The sequence below is a fragment of the Epinephelus moara genome, chromosome 8, assembly GCF_006386435.1.
Source record: "Epinephelus moara isolate mb chromosome 8, YSFRI_EMoa_1.0, whole genome shotgun sequence".
Taxonomy (NCBI): Eukaryota; Metazoa; Chordata; class Actinopteri; order Perciformes; family Serranidae; genus Epinephelus; species Epinephelus moara.
The window spans coordinates 43,127,503-43,147,252 of NC_065513.1; the positions used below are offsets into that span (position 1 = coordinate 43,127,503).

The following is a 19,750-nucleotide window of genomic DNA, read 5'->3' on the forward strand; positions in this document are numbered from 1 at the left end:
CAAGTTAACACAAGTAAATAATTATAATTTCACTACTCATCATTTTACGACTAATCTTCTCACCATTTCTACTCTGGTGCAATAAAATATGTGTTTTCCAAATATGATCTTTATTGACACACTTTTACAAAACTTTTCATGTTTTGTCGGGAAAAATTAAAACACAGTTATATATATTTTAGAATAAACATTAAACCTGCAACAGATTCAAATACATCCTTGAATATATTTCTTTACTTTAACTACAGGACTGATAATTACACTCAATAATGTAGCATAAAGGTGGATGGTGTTGAAACGGATTTTAAAAAATATTAAGATGTTAAAAAAGTTTCAAGATATTTCTCTTGAGCTTTTTGTGGCCTTTGTGTGATTAAAATATCGTGATGAATAAAGTGTTAACAGCTGAAGTATCTTTGGTACAAATGAGCAAACTCCATCTGCTGATAAAAGCCGTGAGATTTGGCTTAAAGCTGCAAAAATATTCAGTAAATTGTGTTAATAATTTCCTGTCACTTGTCTAAATCCAGGGTCAATAAACTCAGAAAGTTTGAAAAAATAATTTCTCATGTATGTTTTGAGTCCTTCTTGTGTCTGCTTCAGGTTTGTTATAAAAAAGCACATGTGAAATTCATGTTTTCTTATTAAATGCTCCAGAACAAAATCTAATGAGCCTACAAATGAAATTCTTTCCACACGTGAAATGTCTGGAAACACACCTGCTTATTGGACGTGAATGCAACACCTGTATGATGTCACATTTGTGACGGTAAACATACTGATGACACAGTGAGAGAACAACACACAGCCTCTTCTCTGAGTTCAAGCTGTAAACGTGGCGTCGTTTCTTCAGTAAACCTACTTCTTTTTTCTCCTCCTCTCGTTCAGACTGATGAACTGGCTGTGAACTTGTTATGGCGTTCTCTCCTCGCTGCCCATCATTCAAACTCAGTATTCTGTTATATCCATCGCCAGTGTTTGGACAGCGCCGCTCTGCCGCTTTCCACTGAAAACTTTTTTACCATTTTGTGCCTACGTCTTTGTAAATGTATCTTCCTAAAAATCTTAATTTCAGCATTTTTATCTCTCAAAGCACATCTATTTTGGAAGCTCAGGTGTTAATCTGCCTCATCAAGTCTTACATTTGCACCAATCTGACTCTGATGCAGAGCGATTAACTGTAAGAGTAAAACACAGTTTTCTGACTCATCAGCATCACAAACAACCAGAAGGTCAAAGCTCTGAAACAAACTCCTCAACAGAACCATCACACTTCATAAAGACTATCTATGTTAATGTCTGCGTTTGTTTCCAACACAGCTGTGAGTCCAGATGAGGACGGACCACACAGCGAGGCTTCACTGCGACCCTGTAAACCACCACTGAACAAAGCTGTGCTGAGCCTCTGAGCCTCCTTCAGCTCCTGGTTTTGGCTTTATATTATATTCACTCCCTGCTCAGCAGCAAACAGCAGACAGACGCAGTTAGAGACCAGCTGGTGAAAATGGTGGAGCAGCTAAAGAGACAGATATTTCCCTCAGGAGTTGGTGGAGACCAAAAACAGAGCTAGTTGACAGGTCGTATGCTCAGTAACAGGCCGCTCGTTCTGACGGGGAACTGAAGGAAACTTATCTACGCTCTCTTCAAAGCCAGACTCCACTGATAAAATTAGTAATTTTACCTTGCTGAACACGGGAGCTTGTTAAGTTTCACTTTAGTTCACGTCCCCGTCACAGAGGACCATCTGCCTGGGAATCTCTGAGCCTATGACTGGATGAATGAGACTTGGATTAAACTGCATGAGTTGTGTGAGAGTTCCTAAACGCATGTTTTGATATAGTTTTGCTGCTGTTAAATGTGGATCCCTCTGACTTCAGTTCATCAACAAATTTTCTTTGTTTTTGGATTCTTCGTTCACTGTGGAGGCTTGTGACAATAACAAAGATTTCCTCATGATTTAATGTCACACAAGGTGAGTAACACATGGGCATTTGGGGGCTGAAGTCTTCCTTTGTTTGTTCGAAATGAGCACTTCCTGTTACTTTTTCACAGTAAAATCCACTCAAGAAAGTGAACTTTTTAAGACCCTAATGTTGTAGAAATTACAGGAGGGGTAGCTTTGTTAGCTTAGGTTAGTTTTAAAACTTAGGAGGGGGAGGAGGAGGAGGAGGAAGAGGAGGAGGAGGTAACAGTTTTCTGTTGGAATTAGATTTTTTTTTTTGTTCCAAGAAGTTTTCTCACACATGTGCCTTGGTATTTTTGCTGCATAATAATAAACATAGTCAGAGAAAGGAAAACAAGTTCTTCAAGAGTCAAGAACCTTCGATATAAAGTACAAATTTACAATAAAGAGGATGTCAAATATATGGTGTCTGGAAAGAGCTGTGCAGTGTTTAAGACAAAGAGGCTCAACCAGGTCTCACTATGAGGTTGTCAAATACCAGCACTTAGTCAGTGACTTCTCATGTTAGACACAGATGAAAAAAGATGTCCTTTTACGTTGGCATGATACGTGGCATGTCACCGTTATTGTTTATCGGCATCAGGAGGAAACGTTGCGGGACAACAGCAAAGGTTAAGACAGCGGAAGTCCGAGTAGTACGGGCAGGAGGGGTGGTGGATGGGTCCAACAACCACTGACTTTCACCCGGGAGGCCGGTGTTCGCTCCCTGTAAAGCCCTGTTCTATTTTCCCACACCTAACCACATGTTGGCAAAATGTAACCATGTGAAACTTATGATGATTATGATTAAGAGCTGCAGTGTTTAAAACGAAGAAGATGGAAAGTGCAAAATGTTGACTAAAATGTGTGTAAATCTTTACAGTATGAAGAATATGTGCAAAAAATATTTTATACATTTCTCCCAGCCCTTGGAGGAGGAATTAATAAGCTCTAACCAATCAGTGTGATGTATCTGTCCCATTGACCTTCAGGCATGGAAGTGGTTGCTAGAAGTTAACTTAAAGTTTGTGATGTTGGTTGAGGAATTATGTTGATATAAGTCCTACTGTAAGTCAACTTACATCCTGTACAGCTGTGTGGAGCTAATTTACACCTGTTGCCTTTTCTCTGACCCTGGGACGAGAAGATGACGTCACCTTTCTCAACAGTGCCGACAAAAATCTGTTTCAACGAGGAAATCAACTGTCAATGAGCTGAGCAACAGACCTGTTTAAATCACTGACAATAATCGGTTCAGGTTTTGGTTGAGAGGAGCTGCAGGTGTTTGCTGCTGCGTCAGATATAAATATGAACAACTTGTGTTTGGCGTGTGGAGCTGGACACATTTGAATCAACTAAGACAAGTGAAATATAATGTCTAAAAAAAATGAGTCCCAGAACAGAACACGCAGGATTCTATGTGCTGTTCTGGGCTGCTGTCAGACTGTGTGTGTGTGTGTGTGTGTGTGTGTGTGAGGATTATAGTGTGACGGCAGTGTGAACATGTCAAACAAGGGTTCATTATCCCACGTTAAACATGGAAAACATGGGAAGTTGTTTTGTTTTTGTGACTCGAAGACATGGCGGCTGGAGACAGATCTATGTGTGTGTGTGTGTGTGTCTAAACCGACATGATTAAATCATAATAAAACTGCCAGCTGACATCTAGTCCAGACCTAAAGAGTTGATCTGTGTTTTTTATTACTGGTATCAAAGCAGAAATACTTCCAGTAATATCTTTTATTGCTCTGACAGAACGATATAACATTTTAATTTATTGAATATGAAACTGCAGACTCTGTATATTTTCCCCTGCTTTTGCTCAGCAGTGCAGCACAGGAACTGATCGGAAGATGAACATATTTTTTAATAAAGTTTAAACCTATATTTATTTATTTTATTTTTTTTTTAAATGAATAAATTTGTAATTAAAGTTTTAATTTTAAGGTTCAAATGTTTAATTTTTAAAACAATACTGGAATGGATGTTTCTTTATGTGTGTCAGAATACAGAGACGTTAAACCTGCAGATACTTGTGTTCATTATTTATTTGTATTTTGAGGTCGTAATGTTTAAAAAAAAATCAGTGTAAATATGTCAGAGTCCGTCATTTAAGGATCGATCTGCTCTTTTAATTCACAGATTAATATTAGACAGTAACTAAACTCTCATTGTGACGTTTCATCCAGTGTAAACCAGCCATGTACGAGATGTAGTACAATTATCACTGATTTTAAGGAAACACTTTCACACACATGAAGTAAGAACTACTCAGTCTGTAGAAAACTGTTTTATAATGTCGTCTGTGTCTCTGGACGAAAACTGTCAGAGTGACGTCATCAGGGTTAACATGGTCTTGGAGGCGACAGATTTCCAACAGAAAGCAGGAGGTTTGGTGTGTAACAGAGACAGACATGCTCCACAGAGGAGGGTCTGATGAGAAGATGCAGTCCAGTTGCATCATAGGAAATCAGGGACTAAAAGACAGAAAATCTGGACGTTGGCTGATTTGAGTTTTACCATTAATCTGTCTATTTTATCACTGAAGAACATTCAAATTTTAGATTTTATTTATTGAATTAACAGTTTGATTTAATGTATCTCCTTACATGATGGTCCTTGTAGCTGTTTTACAGCCTCCTGTAGCCATCAAGAAGTCAAGCTCATTTTATTTATATATATATTTGCTCAAAATACTTTTACAATGTTTATAATATGCTGCAGAGCAATAAATTAATTAAAATCAACTAAAAATCTATCAGTATCAGCCTTTAAAAATCATCACGTAACATATGTGTAATTGTAGGATGGAGACTCTTCCTCAGGTAAATAAACCATATAAAGTCATATGAGTGAAATCATGTTTTTGATCATGTCAGAAAAACAAATGCATTTCAAAGAATTTTAAGTTTAATGGAAACATTTAACGTGTTTAAAATCAACATTTGTCTTAAATGAAAGACGTGAAATATGTGACAGGACATTATAGTCTGAACAATTATTATTATCAGACACATTAATTATGGTAAATATTTGTCATAAAAAGAAAGAAGTGAACAATGTTTTGCAGAGTTTGTTTTGTTAACTTGTATTTTTATCTGCTCTTAAACTTCAAACCTAAAGGAAGTCGTAAAAATTATATGCTGTTGTTTGCTTTTGGAGGTGTCGACTCGCTGCACTTTAAATCTCTGAATACCTCAAACAGCTGATAAGATGGACACCTGCTGTTAAACTCTGATGTTAAAAGTTGTCAGAATAAATGTTAAGAATTTCAACCTACTTAATTTTTTAACTTGGAGTAAAGCAGCTCAGTTACTTGTAACACAGCTGACTCAATGTCATTAGTTTTTCCAAAAATGAAAAAAAGTGTTGTGTTTGTACAAAATATTAGTTTCTAGTTGTGTAAGATTTTGGCTGGAGCCGGGCTAAAAATATAAATTAATGAAAAGAGGAGTTTGTTGCAAATACCAATCATGATTTAATTATATGTGAAAATGTGAATTAACAACACTCAACAGATTTAGTTTGTGCAAACTTAACTTTTTCATTTGGGAAAAACAAAAAAAAATTACATTTAATAAGTCCACTTTTTTTTTTACTTTTATTCAAAGTCTTATTTTTTTTCAGTGTAGTATTATTATTATTATTATCATTATTATTATTATTGAGGTCAGGCGGTGACACATGAGACAGAGAAAGCTATATGTGTGTGTGTGACTGCTTTATCTACACCCCCACCCACCCACGCACACACGCACACGCACACACCCCAGAGACCTCAATACGGCCGTGTTGGGATGATAAATAGCGGGCCGGTGGCCGGTGGATCGATCCCCCTCCTCCTCTCCCTCCTCCTCCTCCTCCTCCTCCTCCTCCTCTCCCTCTCTCCCCAGCTCCTCCACAAACACAAAACTATATACGGCAATTAATTCCTGCTTGTCCCTCCATCCCTCATCGGCCCTGCCGGCGCGTATCGACGCAGATTACTGCTGATGGTCCGTTTTATCACCGCGGAATATACAGCGAGGAGCGCTCATAGACACACGCACACACACACACACACACACACACACACGCATATATACATAATGTCACTGGTGTTTAGGATCGCTGCCATAACGCCTGAAACCAAAAACAGCGACAGTCATTTGTGATCAGCTCCGAAGTTACGATACAGACGTCACAGCGTGAACCCGCGACCTTTTATTATTACAGCACTATCATGGCATTATTATGGGATGCGTCTGGTGACACCGCTGCAGCAGGAGAAAAGCGCTTCATTTAACAAAATAAAACAACAAAAACTGCAAGTTTCAAAGAGCTACAGTCACATCAAAGCTCCAAACTTTGCAAATACAGGAAAATAATAGGCTACATCGATAAGATTATATAGTGCATCTAAAATAGGAATTTGTATTAAGACATCTTTAAACATACCGTGAAGTTCAGCTGAGTCACCATAAATTCACTATTGCGCACAGCCGACACACTGAACTGATAAAAATAACTTTATAGGAAAATTAAATCGTGATTGCATGTCAGAAAATAAACGATTAATTCCCTGAAGAAACAATAAACACAACGCAAATATTATAATCTATTAAAATNTAAATTCACTATTGCGCACAGCCGACACACTGAACTGATAAAAATAACTTTATAGGAATATTAAATCGTGATTGCATGTCAGAAAATAAACGATTAATTCCCTGAAGAAACAAATAAACACAACGCAAATATTATAATCTATTAAAATATTACGGTAAAACAGGAATTTGACAACGATCAGAGCCCATGAGATGATCTCTGCACACTGCACTCACACCTCATGCGTAAAAACCATCGGTTACTTTGGGAACATTCTCCTTCAGACCTCCTGCTCACACACACACACACACACACACACACACACACACACACACACACGTTATTAAAGCATTATATACTGATCCTCTGCGGAGGATTTAACTGTTATAAAATATTAAGCTGAAATAAATAAAATATAATCGGTCATAAAAAGTACAAATATGTTTTTAAAAGCTGCCGAAGGACCAAAATTTCTGCCTTTGACGGTCCAACTCAACAGACACGGGACTTCTCTTTGATCTCTACGTGCGCAGTGGGAAGCGGAGCGGCTCACACCGGGAGAGTGTTTGGTGCCGTTACACCGAACCAACGGGCCGCTGAGTTTCTGCTCCGCGTGTGTGAACGCTTCGTTTCTCATGTGTGACGGGACGCGCTGAAGTTACTGTGTGTGTGTGTGTGTGTGTGTGTGTGTGTGTGTGTGTGTGTGTGTGTGTGTGTGTGTGTGTGTGTGTGTGGACAGATATTGACAGAGCTCCGTCATGCGTAAAGACGCGCACACACACACAAATACACACAGACACACACGGAGTCACAGCAGATATCAAAGTAATGACAGGAGTTTACGCGAAATAAAAAGGTGTTTTTTTCTTTTACACTAAATAAATAAACTAATAACAGTAATAAATAAATTGATAATTTAATAACTGTTAAGAAGATTTAAAAAGACGTTAATAAGACAAGAAAAGTCAGTTGAAACGCTTCAGAGGAGACGTTTGGTTTTTTGAAACTGCCCTGAACTGAAGAAACGCCACTAAAATAAAACCGAATCAATCGCTTTGATCGGAGTTTAACTGAGATTAATCCTTAGCGCGCACGGGCATAGAAGAAAACACACTGAGATGATGGACAGACAGACAGACAGACAGACAGACAGACACACACACACACACACACACACACACACACACACACACACACACACACAGACAGGTGTAAACCCCGATGCTTATTTCCATACAGTCTGCATGAAGTCTGGTTAATATGAACTGTGCGCTGCGGCCCGCTGCTGCTGCTGTGTGAGGGTCTGAACCCCGGCCAGGCTCTGACCTTTGACCTCTGACCCTCCAAACCCCCACCCTCCTCTTCCTCCTCCTCCTCCTCCTACTGTCCAGCACCGCAGCTGTCAAACCAACTGTAACATCTCACACACTAAACTACATTTTTATGACTAAATAAATCTGCTGTCATTTGAAATTTAAACTATTTATTATACTTTCAACTTGTAAAAAAAATCCTAAAAAATCTGCTTAAATTATCATCCATTTATTTCTCACCTATTTCATTTTATTTTATTTACACTAGTGATTTTAAGGGAATGTTTACCTGCAATTAAGGCCTCAGGAATTCTATGAAGCTTTGACAGATACACGTAGAAATATTTTAAAAGTGTCTTTGACGCTTGATTAAATGCTATAAAAATTTAAGAAATGCAGTGACTCTGGAGAATTATCTATAAAAGTAATTATGAATTAACAATAACACCACTTACTGTTGGAATATTGTGCAAATATTAAATAGGAATATTTCAGAGTTTTCTTATCTCTACAAATGAATTTAATGACACAATAAGGAATGATTACAGATTACTGAACGACAATCCTGCAGGATTATTAAGAGATACATTTGCAACAAAAATTAATAAGTTACTATAAATTTCTGAGTGTCAGAAAACATTTTAAGAAACTGCAACACCACCAGAGATTATTACTGAAAATTATTGCTGGAATTTTGTAGAAACACTTTCCTTTATTAGTTATACATACAATAACTTTATGAGAATATATTCACATTATTTTGCGCACTTAAATATAAATGCAACAAGGTCACAGCTCACAGCTGAGCTCTGCAGAGGACAAAATAAGCCCTGAAGAAATATAATTTATTATATGAAATATCAGAGCAAGTTTAGCAGATCAAACATGTGACACGAGGTCAAAAGTCACAGCTGAGCTCAAGAGACACGATCCAAGACCCTCTGAGAATATGACACTGATGTTATAGGAATATTATAGTGTCAACACACCTCTAATAAACTCCAGTGACGGTGACAGGCCCGAGGTGTGTGTGTGTGTGTGTGTGTGTGTGTGTGAGAGTGTGAGTGTGTGTGTACGTACGGTTGTTGAGCTCTCCCGTGTGGTTGCTCAGTGGGATGATCTCCATCCTCTGCTGTCCGTACAGGTAGTAGTCCAACTCCTCAGACGTCAGCTTGAACCTGGCCGACGCTCCTTTGCTGCCTTCCTCTCCTCCTCCTCCTCCTCCTCCGCTGCTGCTGCTCTTCACGCTGGACGACACCACGCCGACTCCTCCACAGCTCTGCTCCTTGGCCGGGTGGAGAAGCCCCGCTGCTGGGTTATGACCCTGCTGGTTCTCCGGGGGTACGACCACCACCAGGTCCCCTCCTGTTCCTCCTCCTGGTCCTCCTCCTCCTCCAGGTCCTCCAGGCCCGGCACACACCGGGGCCAACGCCTGACCGAAGAGTGCGATCTGCTGAGGGACGGGCAGTTGGGAGATCCCTGCCGAGGTGGAGATGGAGATGGAGGAGGACGGAGTGAGGGCGGCTGCTGCTGCTGCTGCTGCCGCTGCTGAGGAGGAAGCTGAAGAGGAGGATGTAGAAGAAGAAGAGGAGGTGCAGTGTGTGGAGGCCAGGAGGTGGCTGTGCAGGCGGGACGGGCGCAGGCTGTCCATGGGGATGGAGAGGCGGTCAGGTGGAGGCGGCGGCGGGGCCAGAGGAGCCTTGAGCTGCGCCTGAGGGAAGAGCTGCTGCCAGTGCTGCAGGTAGGAAGGGTCCACCTTCAGGAAGGCCGAGCCGCTCGGGTCGCCCGGCTTCAGCATGGCTGCCCGCCGGCTGCTGGAGGGAGAGATCAGAGAGGAGGAGCTGTCATTCATCAGCATCAGTCAGGAGGTCAGGGCGGGATGAAGACATGTACGGGACACACAGGGCGTTAAACTCAGACACGCACAACAACATGTGTCACATTCTCTACAAACATGTGCGACACAGAAAAATTTGAATCTAGATGCCATTTAAAATCCTTCTTTTTTAAACTTGAGGTAATGTGAGAGATTTATCACATTTAAGAGACAAACATGTCCCATCAGTCACTGAATTTCCAAATTAAATTCCCTCCTCATGCATTTAACTGAGACTAAAACAAAAAAAAAATCAGATTTCAAAATGTGTTTGTATTAAATTCACTCTGAAGGTGTAAAGCTGAAGCTCATCACATATTTCAACATTAAACTAAATTTTGTTGTGTTGAGCTGAGCCGGATCGCACCTGATCTCCACCTGATTTACAGGCTTTCACCTTCGGTTTACACTTCAAGAGTTCACACAGAAACACGGAGCACCTCAGTCTCTCTGCTTCATCCTGAATCACAATTTGTTTGAGTTAAATTTACACAAACAAACACGAGACGCAGAATTTGAACTTCATTCTGCACGTTACAGCCTGAACCTGATCAGGTTTATTCTTCAATTGTCCAACTCTAGACTTTTAGTGGAGCTTCCAAAAATCTAAAAATATGCACAGAATATTTATTTGTAATATGTTAAACTGTTTATTGCATGAAAATTAAGTTTTAGGCGTCAAATGGAGCAAATGCATTTTACACCGAAGCCTCAAACAAAGCACATTCAGTTTAAATTTACCAATTTAAAGTGATGCTCTTTTATCGTGAATACACTTTTTTCTCCTTCATATTTATAGAATTTACATTTGAAACATTTAGCTGAGTCTGATTTCACACAGTTTTCCTCCTGTCACTCACCTAATTTTCTATTTTAGGCTTAAAGCTGAGCTCATAAAGACAAAATGAAGCTCAGATTTTCAACTTTAAATTTACATTTTTGGTAAAACTTACAAATAAAAGAGTCAGAGGCTCATCTGTTAACAGCAAATGAACCTCTCAGGTGTTTCAGGTGATCAGTGTGTTACGCTTCACTGCTGCAGGATTTCAATAAAATACAGATTTTTTTTCTGCAAAAAAAAATAATCTGAGCACACACTCTGATGAGTTTCTGTTGAAAATTCAGATAGTTCACAGATTATTTCAACAGACATTATGTTCCTATTTGGGTGTCAGATGCTCAGAGTGTTTCTGTTCTCATCAAAATCAGTGTTTCACCTCCTCCGGTGAAAATACAAAATAAATCTGCACTCATTATTTCTTTAGAAGCAGTAAAAAGGGTAAATGTTAATTGATTTAAGGCCCCAGAGTCACTGACAGGAGCACTGAGATATTTTACAAAGTGTCATCTTGTTTTTTTAAACTTCATCATCATAGACTTGCATGAGTCTTAAATTTCGCATTAAGTATTTTTATTCAGTTTCCCTCCTCATCCTGTCTGAAGAGGAAGCGGTGAAGTCTCTTTTCTAAATTAAATAAACGCAACCAAACGTCATTCCAGAGACAAAAACGTGTACAAACTCTAAAGCCAATAAAACACTGAGTGTAAACTGACTTCCTCCTGCTTGACCCTCCGCTGCAGCCCTGCTCTGCTCCGCTGTCTCCGTCTCGGATGGATGTTTTAGCGCGGATTTTACGCACGCCAAGCGCAAAAAACCGCACCAAATAAAAGCAATAAAACCACGCGCGCACTCGCTTACACTTCTGATTAGTTTACAGTGTCACCCAGGCAGTGAGTCAAAGTTTCATCAGGATAAATAAATAGATCCGGGTAAGTCCAGGTCAGATCAGCGGTCCCGCGTGGTGTCCGTGGCCGAGCAGAGGCAGCGCTGGGCGGGTAGAGACGCGGTGACGCTCCGCTGGGTTTTCCCGGAGTTTTTCCGGGATGTTGTGTTTTTCTTTTATGTGTGAAAGTTGTTGAAGCGCAGAGGAGGCTTACTGCTGTCAGAGTGTGTGCGGCTCCTGGGCGCTGATTTCCGGGCAGCGGTGGAAGGTTTGTCCCTCCTCCGGGCTGCGGTGAACCATCGAGGGGGAGCCGGGACAGTTCGCTGCGTCCTGCGCGTCTCCGGAGCCAAAACTACCCGAGCGGCTGCTGCGCGAGCCTCTCTCTGTTTCTCTCCCCCTCCCTCCCTCTCCCATTCACTTGTCCTCTCCCTCCCCTCTCTCTCTCCCTTATCTCCTCCAGCCTCTGCCTCTAATTCACACGTTTTATTTCTCTCCTCAGTCTCCTTCTCTGCACTCTCACACTTTCCTTCTCCTCTTTCTCTTTTTCTCTTTTCTGTTTTCTCTCTCTCAGCCTCAGGCTTTTCTGTTTTTCATTTTTTCTCTCTTCTCTTCTTTTTCTCCAGATTAAGTCCAGTTCAGTTCAATTTAAATGATCTTTACTGACACTAAGCACAAATGGTCTTATGTTTGGAGGAACAAAGGCTACATGTAAATCTAAAGGCTGACTGCTGAGTGTACTGTACGTGATTTATAGTATCTTTGTAAATGTCTGTATTCTATCTCTCCTAACAGAACAGAAGCACCGTCTCTCACTGGAGTGACAATATGGTCATGGACTTTCCACGTCCACATATGACGTCCAAGGTACCCTGCGTGTGTTGGTTGTTGACGTTCTGGGACGCCGTGTCAACTTCAACCTGTTACATGCATTGTCTGTTTTCAAAATACACTTCTGTTTTCACAGGAAATTTAACATTTACATAAAGTCTCTTCCAAAATAAAGGCGCTACGTCGGTACAACATTTTTCTCTTCAACAAAAACACGTGGTTAGGTTCAGGAAAAAAGAACAGGGGTTGGCTTTAGAATCTTACGAGACCGAACAATGCTCTCGGGTGGAAGTCTGTGTTTGTTGGACCCACCCACCCCAGTTGGACTTCCATCGCCTTAACTTACTTGTCCTGTGGCTTTTCCCCCTGACGCCACCAGGCACCATTAAACTATAACGGCACCTGTCCGCGTATCATGCTGACGTGAAAGAACGTCTTTTTTTGTTGGCTTCTGACACCACAAGTCAGTGTCAAAGCATTTTGACGACTTCGAAGTGAGAACAGCCTTGTATTTCATCTCTCCTGAAAGAACAGAAGCACCATCACTCCACACTTTCATGACTAATTTACATGTAAATGGAAGCCTAGACGCATTTTTCACTGTTGTGTGTATTTTTTAGTCTAAAATACAAATGAGACTACAAATTGTAGTTACCTTCTAAAACATCTCACAAGAATGTTCAGCCACCACTGTGGTTATGGTTTAGTCAGGTTTAGGTCAACTGTCAGGATGTAAACAGCAGCCTTTGGCATCAAACTACACGATGATAACGTACGTGATATTTTTCTCTTTTGACAGCCCGCTGTCGTCAAATACCACTGCTTTGTTAGTGATTTCAGTGTCAGACACCTGACGTCAAAAGTCATCTTTCGTGGTGGTATGACAAGTTGCCAGGTAGCGTCAGTTTGTAACACAGCCAGACGTAAGCTTTCGCAATCTTATGATATGCTGCTGGTTGGCTTGACGACACCTGTTGCGGCCGTATGATACACCACTGGACAGTCTGAAACACTGCCAATAATGACGTAATGTAAGGAGCTGGAAAGTCTGGGATGGGTGGGAGAGCTGGTGGATGGGTCCCGGAGTTTCACCAAGGAGCCTGGTGTTTGCTTCCCTATGAATGTAGAGCCAAACTATGATGTTTTCTTTCTAAACCTAACCATGTGCTTTCGTTGACATCCTAGCATTAGTTGCAGCTACCGGAATGTCAACAGCAGATGAAGGAGGATACCTAGCATGTGATATTACTACACTAACAAAGCGGGGATATGTGACGACTTTGACGAGAACATGTTGCTTTTGAATGGTAAATGCAGCAAGCTACCAAGCAGGGCGCTGACACTCTTTGATCACATCAGCTATCGTCTGGCGATGAAAAAGTCTCTGGGGGCAAGGGCCAACATTTCCGGCTGATCCGTTGTAGCAAGTAGATATCAGAGCCAAGACTTCCTCTTACGTGTGCCGGTCATTTTGGCTAATCTCTTCAAACAGGTACCTGCTTTCATGTGCAATTTTAAAAAACCTAATATAAAGCTAATCCATCATCAGACTATAGCATGTGGGTTCTTAGACTGCATTTCGGTCACTATGTTCCGCCTCTCCACACAAACTGTTTACCTGCCATTCAAACATGATAGTCAATATTACTCGGACTACAAACGGGAAAAACACTTACGAAACCCAAATCTTGTCCCCTCGCCTACAGATTCTCCGTACTTATGATCAGACTCTCCGTACATATGCAGAATCTGCTTATACAGATTAGGTGCTGGCTAACCATTGGCAGCAGTTTGGCGTTCAGTGTCTTGCCCAAGGATGCTTCGACATGTGGACAGGAGTAGCTGGGTGTCGCACTGCCAACCCTGCAATCAGTGGACGATCTGTTCTTCCTGCTGAGCCACCGACATGGTAGACTACACTACACATTGGACCCCAACCAATCAAAGCTCACCCGCTTTCACAACTTGTTCAAGAAGTAAGAAGAAGTAAAAAGTAAGGTGTCAGGAATTGACTTAACTTCATCCCTTCATCTCCTTAAAAGCAAAAGAGCGCGCACAGTTTTTAGTTTAGTTTAGTTTATTTGTTTATTTGGACGGGACAGTGCAGAATTAATGAACACAGGGCATGAGGCAGATACGAGTATCTGGAACATGGTACAGCGTAAAAATTGCCGGATTTAGCACGAGGCTAATTTCCATCCGTAGTCCCCAACACATAGAAGACAATTTTTCACCCTGCACGGGATGAAACCAGTGACTGCTTCACCAGATCTTAATTTCTTTAACGTTGAGGCCCAAGTCTGTTGGGTTGGTTCATGACCAGGCTGATATCAAAGAGTCATAAAGGCTCATCACACCAAAAAGATCCATGTGGTACTGCTCCTCGTTTTGTTTCATTTAATTGTCTATCTTTTTTCTGGTTCTGACGACAACCTGCCAGAACTTCCTGTAATCGCTCCGAAAGTCTGAATCATCCAAACAAAATGTTTTTGCAACACATTCTCACTTCCAGCTTGTCAAATACTGACACTTGGTCAGAAGCCTTAAACATAAAAACTCTGATACTCTAGATACACCTCCAGTTTTGGACGTTTGGGGACAACAAACACCGACTTTAACTCGAGAGATTACCGTTTACATCTCGTAAGATCGTAAAGCCAAACCCTGTTCTTTTTTCCTAAACCCAACCGTATGTGTTTGTTGTTGAAGGAAAAAAAAACGTCAATTCGCGGTGTTGTACCGACTTGGTGCTTATATTTTGAAGAAGACTGTTAAACGTTAAATTTCCTGTGAAAATAGAGGTGTATTTTGAAAGAAGACAATGCATGTAACAGGCTGACGTTGACACGGCGTCCCAGAATATCAACAACCAACACACCCAGGGTACCTTGGACGTCATATGTGGACGTGGAAAGTCCATGACCAAACGTCAATATGTGACGAGGTCAGAGTGAGGATGTGTTGAGATGTGACAACTTGAGAGCGAGACCGGATTAGTTTTCATTCCAGAAAAAAGTTTGATCCAGACGGAGACCACCACTACTCGTTGAACGAAGGTTAAGCTGTTTTATCCAGGCCGTGATTCGGAGGATGTTTCACGCCTGTAACTTTAATTCGGATTATAGATAACGATAACAGCCTCATGCTACTGAGAGAAGAGCGCCATCACTCCCACAACCACAAGAGGTCTCTGCTCAGAAGAAAGGTAAAGAAATGGCATCGTGAGGACCGACTCTTATTTCTGTTCATTCATCTTCTGAAGAACTTTGAACTCGTCTGTCAGAGTTACAGCTGAGATTATCATTACAACATTTATTATTATTATTACTGCTCGTGTAGGTGGTCGGCCTGCTGTCAGCTCACCTCAGCTGCTTTATCAGCGTCTCACTTCAATTCTGTGTGTGTGTGTGTGTGTGTGTGTGTGTGTGTGTGCTTGGGTGTGCAGATAAGACAGATTACAGCCGAGCTCATTGTGTTTCTGGGTCTGACTTGTTATCCACGACCCCAAGCTTTCCCACCCGTCTGCTGCTGCACACACACACACACACACACACACACACACACACACATAGACCCAGGCATGTGAAGCATACAGTACGTGTGTGTACATCAGTCATTGTAAGCTGCTGTGGATAAGAACATCAGCTAAATGCCTGAAAACGTAAATGCGTGTGTGTGTGTGTGTGTGTGTGGGTGTGTGTGTGTTGTTATGACTGGCGTCGCCCTGACAGGCCCCATTTGTCATCCTCGGGACCTCTGGTGGATTGATAACGAACAAAAACACAAACATAAGCGTCTGAAAATGAACTCTTGTCGGCTTAGAGCGACTTTTTCAGCGCAGAGGAATGTGGAGCAACAACAGGCCGTCTGATTGGCCGAAGCACAAGGTCAGGGTCAACGGTAGCCAATAGGGAATTCACAGGGTTGGGGGTTTGAATCCCAGCTGGTCAGGTGGGTCATTTAAGCTTTATTCTTTCACCTAAAAAACTACAAGTTAGTTTGATGCTACTCTAAAGTCCATTGTAAAGATTTTTAAAAGGTATTGAAATAGGAAATGTGTATTTATTTACAAAGTCTGTGTCAAAGTGTGATTTTTTCATGATGTGTAGGAGACATGCATGACTGTGTGGACAAATCAGAGATAGTTTGGGCATTAAAGGAGGTGGAATGAGGTCTCAGTCCACTCATATGTGTCTATAGTTTGTTTTTGTAGTTGTTTTATGGTGTATTTCTGACGCATTCACCATTAGTCATCCAAATAACTCACTTTTAACCCCTTCACACTAGATTTAAAGACATGTATCTGCATGACGGTGTTCATATTTGGCAGGAGAACAATAGCGAAGACATTCATTCACAGATTTTTTTAATTAACTATGAATAAATGCTTTTATCCCTACTGTTTTTCAGTGATTGAGGAGGGCCTGAAAACGAGCTTTGAACCCCCCAAAAACTGTCGCCTGCTTTTTATGTCTTCTCTGCTGACCTTAGAGATGTCTTTACTTAAGTCTTTAATTTGCATCTGATGTATTATTTTAATATAACAATAAAACATTATTACACAGCACTTTACAAAGAGTCAAACACATTCTAGTGGCTTAAGCAGCAGATATATGTACGGAGGGCACGAGAGGAGTAAATATATCTCATGTTTTGTTTTCTAGCGATCATAAAGAAACTGTTTTTGTGACCCTGACATTATAAGTCATGTGTTTAAAATATTTCAGTCTGGACCAAAGTACATTTCCATCCCCGGAGCCATGTCGCTAGCACGACTAAAAAAGGATATTCCTGAATGCTGCGCCTGCATCTGAGACATTTATTGAATCAGTGCATTAAAGTAAAGTTTGAGTCCCTGCAGACCTTCTGTGGAGCACGACCTCTCTGTTAAAATCACTGGAATTACAATGTTTTTTCCTTTTTATTAAAAGATATCGAGCTCTTCTCAGATGCATGAGAAATACTGGAGTTGGTTAATGTGCTCACAGGAAAGTTTGGTGTGACTTGTTTAATTTCTAAAGAAGCAGAGTATTTAACATTTTGTTTTTTTAGTGTCAACATGTAGAGCTAAAAGTGAATTGTTCTGTGACCCGCCGTTATAGTTACTGTGTTTATAGATGCAATTAGAGATCGTGAAGCATGAAATATTCCTCCTGTTATCAGCAGAAACTGATGATAAAAGCAGGTTGATCTCTAAATGTGTATCAGCTCCTTTTTACATGAATGTTTTGTAGTTTCAAAGACACGCAAAAAAAAACCTGTCAATTATAAAAGTACACAAATACTCCAGGAGTTACTGTGTTCGCGCATAATTTAAGATTTTTTAAAATTCATTTTAATCCCCATAGTGTGCATCACTTTCCTACATACGCTGATCAGAGAAGGTCAAAATAAATGTTTAATATTTGCTCACTAAAATCAGATATGTGGTTGAAGTGAAATAAAATGAGACGTTGAACTTTCATGTGAAGGTAAACTTTAATTAAACTGGTTATTAAAATTATATTAAAGGTGTTAAAAGAAAATTAAAACAAGCAGGAAGAAATGTTCAAAATTTAATTAATTGACCTTTTGTCCACCCTTTTGTTTTCTTTTTATTTCTGGGCTGTATCACCTTAACGCCACATACATCAACAGCTTTGTTGGTTTCACTCTTCTGAGGCTGTAATCTTTGTTTTTCCTACATTATCTGTCACATTTGAGCTGCTTATTGTTGTTTTTTAAACTGATGAAATATACGTGTTTAATGTATGGGCCTGTGTGTTTTAAATGTACATTAATTTCCATATTTTTCCACTTCATCATCATCATCATACGCAGTAATTACAGTCCTTCTCCATATCGCGGCTGCTGGGGACGGAAAGCAAAGAGGAGAGAAAAAAAAGGGAAAAAGCAGAGCAGGAGGAGAATTAGGTGTTTTCATCCATTGATTAATGGCTTTCTAAAGCAAAGCACATCGGAGGAGCCGGCCGATCAATAAATTAACTGCCCAAATTCATCATTTTCTACAACAAAAGCTAATTATTTAGACGGCTGCAGGAAAGGAAAAAACACAATATTAACAAGAGTTCATTTAGCAGAGCGGCGTATTCCTGCATGTGAGAACGCTGCAGAGCTGCTGGTCGTGTTCAACATAGAGAACATGGAGGGATTTAAACTGAGATTACAGATTTAGATTTAAACTCAGCTGCAGGGTTTTAAATACAGGAGGCTACACGGAGACATGGGATCCACAGAAAGACACACTTAGGAATGTTTTTCTGGGTAAATGTATATTTTTCTCTATATTTAGGTTTCCGAAATATATAATAGGCTAATAGTGTTTATTTGCTCGTAACAATATCTGATAATTCATGTCTGATAAACAATGCAATTAAACACAATGTCTAACACACAGGTTGGGAGAGAGTTACTGCCCCAAACAAAGGACTTCAAGTATCTCAGGGTAGAATCTCAGCGCTAGGTCAGTGACTTCCGGCATCAGATACCGACGGACAAAGCCGACCTTTCACCTCGGAATGATATGCAGCCAGTTGCTGTTATTGTTTCACAGTTTCACAAGTTAAGGGTACGCAAAAGTCCATGTGGGGCAGGCAGGAGGAGTGGTCGATGGGTCCAACAACCACTGACTTTTACCTGGGAGGCCGGTGTTTACTTGCCTTAAGAGTGTGAAGCCAAACCCTGTTCTTTTGTCCTAAGCCCAACCACGTGTGTGTTGGCCAAACATAACTGAAAGCTATAAAGGACAATAGCAGACAGTCTCTCCACAGCCTCCTGCAGCCACAGAGGAGCAGCTGCAGCAGTCGGCTCATCTCACTGTGTTGCAGAACGGAGCATATCAGGAGGTCCTTCGTCGCCACAGCAATAAGACTGTTTAACACCTCCTGAATCCAGTCACACACACTCACACACATCACATTAGCCACAACTGGACTGGACTGTGGAATGGGCAACTTTATTTTAACTTCATTTCTCTTTATGCACTTATTTTAACTTATTTTATTTGATGTCTATCTTAAAGGGATAGTGCACCCAAAAATGAAAATTCAGCCATTATCTACTCACCCATATGCCGAGGAAGGCTCAGGTGAAGTTTTAGAGTCCTCACATCACTTGCAGAGATCCAAGGGGAGAGGAGGTAGCAACACAACTCCACCTAATGGAGGCTAACAGCGCCCCAGATTCAAACGTCCAAAAACACATAATTGAAACCACAAAATATCTCCATACTGCTCGTCCGTAGTGATCCAAGTGACCTGAAGCCCCGACATAAAAAGTTGTTTGGAAAATCGTCATTTGAACTCTGTTTTTAGCCTCATTGTAGCCTGTAGCTCTGACTGCCTCTCTGGGCACCACGCTCACCTGGTTTCAATTGTGTGTTTTTGGACGTTTGAATCTGGGGCGCCGTCAGCCTCCATTAGGTGGAGTTGTGTTGCTACCTCCTCTCCCCTTGGGTCTCTGCAAGTGATGTGAGGACTCT

General features: G+C 40.9%; 1 protein-coding gene across 2 annotated transcripts in view; it reads right to left on the minus strand.

Moving 5' to 3' along the window:
- prdm6 (PR domain containing 6) overlaps positions 1-11,833 on the minus strand; it is a 189,385-nt gene extending 177,552 nt beyond the window's left edge. The window contains exons 1-2 of one of the 2 annotated variants that reach the window (XM_050052123.1): positions 11,657-11,833; positions 8,923-9,656 (exon numbers count right to left, since the gene is read on the minus strand). In XM_050052123.1, the coding sequence (XP_049908080.1) occupies positions 8,923-9,640 (718 nt within the window). In that variant the 5' untranslated portion in view covers positions 9,641-9,656; positions 11,657-11,833. Of the gene's footprint in view, positions 1-8,922; positions 9,657-11,272 lie in introns of both variants that reach the window. The other variant, XM_050052124.1, reaches the window with a different exon arrangement.
- Between the last annotated feature and the right edge of the window lie 7,917 nt (positions 11,834-19,750).